This window comes from Pongo abelii, chromosome 19 (genome assembly GCF_028885655.2).
Source record: "Pongo abelii isolate AG06213 chromosome 19, NHGRI_mPonAbe1-v2.0_pri, whole genome shotgun sequence".
NCBI classification, from domain to species: domain Eukaryota; kingdom Metazoa; phylum Chordata; class Mammalia; order Primates; family Hominidae; genus Pongo; species Pongo abelii.
The window spans coordinates 76,368,662-76,375,876 of NC_072004.2; the positions used below are offsets into that span (position 1 = coordinate 76,368,662).

Sequence of the window (7,215 nt, forward strand, 5' to 3'; positions counted from 1 at the left end):
GACGTCCCAGCACTCAAAGGTTCAACTAAGCTTCTCACTGTGCTTCCTGATAGCTTCCACTACCTCTTAAAACTCCAGTGGGTAGACTCTAGAGTATAGCGGTCAGTCTAGAACAAGCCCTGCCTCCCTGGTTCCGCAGCCACGAAGTGACTGGACCAGTCTAGCCAGTTTTTCTGGGCTCTGACCTAGGCACACTGGCTCCCAACCAGACTGGCTGGGGCTTAGAAACCAGCTGACATGCGGAGGGAGGCAGGTGCACACCCCACAAATCCCATCTCAAAGCACCTCGCTGAGGCTTCTCTCTGGGCCCAGCAGTGCCAGGCGGGTGAGATGGACAAATTGCCTGTGCTTATAAGGCAGAAAGAACAGCCACAAACATCTTCATTTGTCCCAGAAACAGTTTTATGGCTGCTGGGTGGACAGCTGACAAAGAACATGTTTGGCTAAAGCATTTGAATCCGCAGTTCTACGTGAAGGGGACCCGTCTTCCAAAGCCAGATTCTGACATGCCCGTTTCATGAAGTCCACCTCCCTCCCTTCCTGCCATCCATTCAATTTTGTGGAAGCGGATACCACGTACTCAGAAAACAAGTGATTAAGAATCTGTTGTCTAATAGAATCCAGCTAGTTATTTTCAAAATGATTGTTTGCATCAGTGAGTGAATCACTTCGTATTATCCTCCCTACATATCTACTTTTACTGTCAGGTTTCTCCATATCACAGATGCTCAGGTCTGTCCATGACCTTCAAGCTCAGCTGATGGATGGTAGCTGATCCCTTTTCCCCAGGGACTGTGAAAAGTGCTCTAAGGCAGGAAGAGATTCTATACGCCAAATACCCTTCCTCTACCCCCATCCCCTCACCACTCCTCCTTTTGATGGCCTTTCTTAGACTGAGGAAGTTGGTAAGATTTATTAAGTGACTACTATAGCTAATATTTAGTATGCACTTACTGTGTGCCAGACACTGTGCAACTGTGCGTAATTTCACACCTGGCATCTCAAGGTCATTATGATTATCCCATAAAGTAGGTATTATTTTCCCCGCTTTAGACAGATGAAGAAATTGAGGTGACTTGCCCACAGCTTCAGGGCAGAGTAAGGATTCAAGCCCACATTTGCTTCATCTGCTGTTCCCACCCATACAAGAAGATGTTGACTGCCACACTGGGTGAGGTAAGGGATGGCTAGCCTAGAGCAACAAATCCAAAGACAAGCATTTTAAAAGGATGAAGGCCGGGCACGGTGGCTCATGCCTGTAACCCTACACTTTGGGAGGCTGAGGTGGGAGGATCGCTTGAGCCCAGGAGTTCAAGACCGGCCTGGGCAATATGGCAAGACCCTGTCTCTACAAAAAATGTTAAAATTAGCTAAGTGTGGTGATGCATGCCTATGGTCCCAGCTACTTGGGAGGCTGAGGTGGGAGGATCACTTGAACCCACAAGGTTGACGCTGCAGTGAGCTGTGTTCACACCACTGCACTCCAGCCTGGGCAACAGAGTGAGACCCTGTCTCAAAAAAAAAAAAAAATTCCTAGGGACCTCCCTGAATTTAGGTAGACAAGAATCATTTGTAGTTAACAAATTCATTCTTTGACTATTAAAACTGCAGCTGAAATCTTGACCTGGCCTTACGTTCAAAATGGGCTCACCCTTCTTCGGTTGATACCGTGAGCAGTTAGGGTAGAATCAGAGCTGGGAGAGATCACCCTACTCCCTCTTTTCACTGAGGAAGAAATGGCCCAGATCACTGTTAGTGACCTGCCCTCCTCCAGACACAGCAAAAGCGCTGGAGTTTCACCGGCTGAGGCTCTACCCTCAAGGGATTCTCCAGATCACTGAGGTGCTGCACTGGCTGTCTGTTGTTTTCTCTTTTTTAATAACCACAGTGGGCTTAAGGGGGAGTTCTAGTCCTTTCTGCATCAGAGATGGCTTTTCTGCTAGGGTGGTTTGAGCATCTCTCAGCCTTCTGTTTTGACATGACATCTGCATCCTGTGGGAACAGAAATGGGTTCTTTCCAATTGTACAATACCAAACGGAAGGAGCAACAATAAACCCATCCATGAAGTCGACAAACATTTGTGAAACACCTACTATGTGCAACGGATTGTGAGGCTCAGTGCCGTGAAGGGTAAAAGATGCAAAAAATGTATAATATATTGCATGTCCAAGAGCTGCTAGTTGCTGTTCCTGCATTAACTTATTTCTGCTGAGAGTAGCCCCCTTGCAGCTTTTTCTGAAAGCAGACTGTGCCAGGCACTGTTCCAAGCACTGTCCATGTATTAATTCCTTTTGTCCTTACCTCAACCTCCTGAGTTAGGCATTTCCCCCATTTTATAGCTGGGGACACTGAAGCCCAGAGAGAGTACTTAGGTCTAAGTACCGTGTTCCAAGGTCCCTCAGCTTGAGCAGAACTAGGAAGGGGGAGTGCTGGGAATCCAACTGGTGGCACCCCCCTCTTTCTATGTGAGGTCATGTCCCTAAGGAGTATTTGAAAACACAGACCTTTCACAGAGACATGAGAGAGAACAGAGAATCCAGTCCAATATCCCTGTTTACAGACAGATAAACCGTGGCTCAGAGAGGGAAGGTGACCTACCTGCCATCACACAGCTGATTGGAGGCAGAGCTGGGATCAGAGTCAGGTTCACTGACTCCCAGGCTGATGGTCTTTCCCCTTCAATAGCTGCCAAAATTATCAGCCCGGCACCTAACCACTTCCTTCTAGGCCACACGGGCACTTGGGGTGGTGGCACCTTTGACCCCCAAACTCCTTATGTGTGGTTGAACTCGGCTGGAGGTTGATGCTCTTGAGGATCCAAATGTTAGAGAGGGTGAGAAATGGATTTTCCACTTGAGCTTGTCCTCACTGGCTCTGGGTGAGTGTTCAACTTTTCCGTAATCTACACACTCCTCTCTATGGCTGGTTATTTCAAATCCAAGGGGCTTGGCCTGGCTTTTGGCCCCTCCCTGTCTTTGCCCCCAGTCTGTGGCCAGGCCAGCAGTCCCGCACGCCACAGCAGCCCACTGGCCCACCCTGGGCTCACTGTTTCGCGTTCCTCATGTCTCCTGCCAACGCTCCCCTCGAAAACCTGGCTCCATATCGTTTAATCAAAGAAACAACTTGGAAATGGCCCAGATATGCACCGATATAGGGATGGCAAAGTCCATTCACTCACAGGCAACATGCAGACATTGACAGTCTCCTGCAGAGGCTCAGGAGTAAAGTGAAACAGACTTGGGCTGTGACTCTGAGGAGAGGGCTGCCCAACGGCCACAGCTGTGCACAGACAGGTACTTGAGAAGGGGACCTGTGGGGGTTATTTTTTAAATGAATTATACAGCAGCCAGATTAAAAGAGTGAGGTTGCAATCATTTTCCATTCTGGTTTTCAAACTTTGCCTATTGCTGCTAAATTGGCTTATATAAGAATAACAATAGCAATAAAACCAGCTCCCTCCTGGGAGCTCACTCTCCTGTTAGAACCCATCCAGAGGCCTTGCCTTCTGCACCCCTCACAGACACTGGGACCCATGTTTACAGCCACACTCCATCTCCCTATGAGGAGCTGCAGTGGGTGTGTGGTTGACTCCGAGGTGCTCAGGCCCCTGCCCCTCCCTGGAGATAGAGACAATGTCTTGTATGTCTTCTCCTGACTCATGGCCACTTGTACACACATCATCTCTCCCCACTCACACACACACTTTCACACACCCTGTCTTTCCCCATTCACACACATTTTCCCCCAGGACTGTGTAACCGCTATAGTGTGAGGCCCACAATATAGGCCCCAGAGTGGACCCTTTCTCAACACTGGCTGACTTGTTGGGGATGGAGCTGGATTTGGGATTAACCCTAAATCCCCTAGATTTGTACTCTCATGCTGACAAAACTACCTGAGCCCTCATCTGGCTGAGCTCTAGAGTGAGATTTAGGTGGCTTAGAATATTTTCTGATAATGGCCGGGCATGGTTGCTCATGCCTGTAATCCTAGCACTTTGGGAGGCCGAGGCTGGCTGATCACTTGAGCCCAGGAGTTCGAGACCAGCCAGGGCAATATGGGGAAACCCCATCTTTACAAAAAATACAAAGATTAGCTGGGTGTGGTGGTGCATGCCTGTGGTCCCAGCTATTCTGGAGGCTGGGGTGGGAGGATCACCAGAGCCTAGGGAGGTTGAGGCTTCAGTGAGCCATGATCACGCCATTGCACTCCAACCTGGGCGACAGAGTGGGACCCTGTCTCGAAAAAAAAAAAAAAAGGATATTTTCTGGTAAAAGCAAACAAAACAAAGCCTTTTATCAGAGTGTCTGGGTTTGAATTCTGACTTCACTACTCACTGGCTGTGTGACCTTGAACCAGTTACTTAGCCTCTCTGTGTCTCAGGAATAATTCCTACTTCCTAGGGCTGTTAGGAGGACTAAATGACTTAATATTTGCAAAGCAGGTAGAATAATGCCCAGTGAATTGTACATGCTACATCAATAAAAGAAGAAAAGCAACTATTTAATTGTAACCAACGTTTGAAAACAGCATTCGCTGGCCATTCACTCACTGCCCCACATTCATCTGGAATTTATTGAATGCCTACTGAGTTTATTAGGCCAAGCATAAAGGGCAAACACCCCCCCATCTAGTAGGAACAACGGAAATAAAAAGACTTTTTTAAGGAAAACATGATCATTCTAAACAGAGATTTGCACACAATTCTATGAAAGGCCAGAAAAAGAACATTGATCTATTTTCGTGTAAACCCGAAAAAAAAAAAAGAAAAGAAAAGAAAAAAAAAAAGAAAACACCCGCAGTTCAATCCCTTGAATCCATTTAAAAGACTAAATTTGGTCTAACTGGTTTGTGCATTTAGACCAGGCTTCGGTACACGCGAGCCTTTTGGAAAATATTACCATTCAGTGCCATCTATTCGACCTCTCTGGATGTTTTTCTTCTACCTTCCTCACCTGTCTGTCTCCTCGATCACCCAGAAAATAAACTGTGAGTTCATCCCTAGCCCTCAGGTAACGGATGGCGGAGGGGATGTGGGTTCAATAAGACCAACCCTTGGTCATTTTAATAATCAATTTATAAATATTTGGGGAGGGGCAGGATTAGAGAAAAATCTCAGTAACTTGTAACGTCTCAACTAAGGAAGCAGCAGCTGCTGCATTTAAAAATCTTGGTGGTTTAACTCAAACCACTTGGTAAGCCGGTATACGTACAGTTGGTTTAATAACTGATGGAAAAATGAAATTCCGCCAATCCGCACCCCTCCCCCAAATCCACCGAAGTCTCTTGAATGTAATCGCTCTGAATGCCCTGAGCCGGGTCAAGCTGGTGTCTATGTTTGTGGCTGGAGCGGACCTTGCGGAGTCCCGAGTCCCCGGTCCCAGGTGAGGCGACGCCCAGACTGGCGCGACGCGGGGTGTCCCGGCAGCAGCGCAGAGGCCCACCCGCCTCTCCGGCCGGCTGCAGCGGGCGCGCCTATACTCTGCAAGACCAAAACGCTCTGGAAAGCGCTCGGGGTTGCAAGTGACGCCTGGCACGAGCGGCGGGCCGGACTGCCGGCCTCCCGGCCCTTCCCTGGCTCACACAACCCGCGGGCCGCCCCGCCGCCCACGAACTTCAGCGGGCAGACGCTGGTCGTGCGGTCTGGCGACTTTCCTAAACTCCAGCGCCCGATCCGCGTCGCAGGGTCGGCCGCGCAGCGCGGGGATCGCGGTTGCCCAGGCTCGGAGAGCGAGCGTCGCGCTCTCAGCCGCGGTCGGGGAACAGGAACTGCCGCCGGAGGCACCGTCTCCTCCCCCGAGACTGCGATATTGATCAAGGCTCGCAGGCGCGGGCGGCATTCATCTCCCCGGACTCGCAGCTCGCCGCGGAGGGGAAGGGGCAGGACGCGCTCCCAGGACTAGGGCGGGGGCGTGCGGAGTCGGGGAGCTGTTTGGGGGCGCTGGGGCGAGGTGGGAACCCCGCTTCAGAGCCTCCAGTCCCGGGGCCGAGGTCTGCAGGAAGGGCGTGGGAGGTGGAACCTCCCCTCCCCTAGGCGTCTGCCCCAAAGCCTAGAGCGATTCTTGGCGCGGAGCCGGCTACCCGGGTGGGCGGACCCCTCCTCCGCCAACATCCCGGCGGCTTCGCCACGATTTCTTTTCTCACCTGAGTCTCCCCCTGCCTACCGAACCCTGGCTCCAAAGGTCCAGAGAGTTAGGCTGCCCCGGAGCCCAGCCTTTCCGGACCTAAGCACGGCTCTCCCAGCGCCCCCGCCCCCATCACACCCACAGCCCAGCCCCGTCCCGCGTCCGCCAGGGGCCGGGGGCGCCAGCGCTCGAGGGCTGGCCGGCGGGCTCTCACCTTGACGAGCCTGAGCTGCGGGTGCCGTCCCATCCTCGGGCTCGCTCGGCTACCGTCCTGAATGCCCGGGTCCTACGGACATCCCAGAGGGACCGGCGGCCGGCTGCGGGCTCGGGCGGCACGGGGTGGGCGGCCGGGCTCCTCGGTCGCTGCCTGGTGAGGAGGTGCCCGGCTCGGCGCTTCCCGGCCCCGCGGCCCGGCCCGGCCCGGCCCGGCTCTCGCTCGCCCCTTCCCAGGGAAGTCTGGCCGCCGTTTCCCGACGCAGCCCGGCCCGCGGCCGCCTCTTGCCGGCCTCGCCCCCGCCACCTCCCCCACTGTCCGCGCCGCTCCTCGCCTCGGCTCCCCGCCCCCTCGCCCAGCTCGTCCCCTCCCCTTCCTCCCCCTCCCTCTCCCCTCCGCTCCCCTTCGGTCCCTCCTCCGCGCCTCGCCCCTCGGCTCCCTCCCAGCTCCTCGCCTCCTCCGTTCCCTCCCCTTCCCCGGACCCGCTCTCTGCGTCCCGCCGCCAGGATCCCCTTTCCCTGCGTCCGGGGTTTGCGGCAGTCCTCGGGGCGCGCTGGCAGCAGTGGCGGCCGCCGCAGCCCGGGGAGAAGCCGGGGATGGGGGAAGGGGGCCGCGGTAAAGGATCAGCCTCCCGCCCGGCCGAGGTCGGGGCCTGGGAAGTCCAAGGGATCTGGGGGGACTTGGGCCGGGGTGCTCAGGTGAATTTATGAGGGCGAGGCTATTGGGGGCTAGGGAACAGGGCGGTCCCTACTGAGCGGAGCCGCCGCGGAACCCGGTGAGTCTGCGACCAGCGTTTGGGCAGTTCCCGCCCTGCGGCTGGCTAGGAGGAGCTCCTCACCGCCCCCATTCCAGCCGCGCCGGGCGCTGGCCCCGAC

At 54.0% G+C, this 7,215-nt stretch overlaps 1 protein-coding gene across 4 annotated transcripts in view; it reads right to left on the bottom strand.

The window, feature by feature from the left end:
- Positions 1-6,605, bottom strand: part of CRHR1 (corticotropin releasing hormone receptor 1) — a 52,891-nt gene extending 46,286 nt beyond the window's left edge. For 3 of the 4 annotated variants that reach the window (XM_054537164.2, XM_024235391.3, XM_024235390.3), the window contains exon 1: positions 6,341-6,602. In XM_054537164.2, coding sequence (XP_054393139.1) covers positions 6,341-6,373 — 33 coding nt within the window. In that variant the 5' untranslated portion in view covers positions 6,374-6,602. Of the gene's footprint in view, positions 1-6,340 lie in introns of all 4 variants that reach the window. The other variant, XM_024235389.3, reaches the window with a different exon arrangement.
- Between the last annotated feature and the right edge of the window lie 610 nt (positions 6,606-7,215).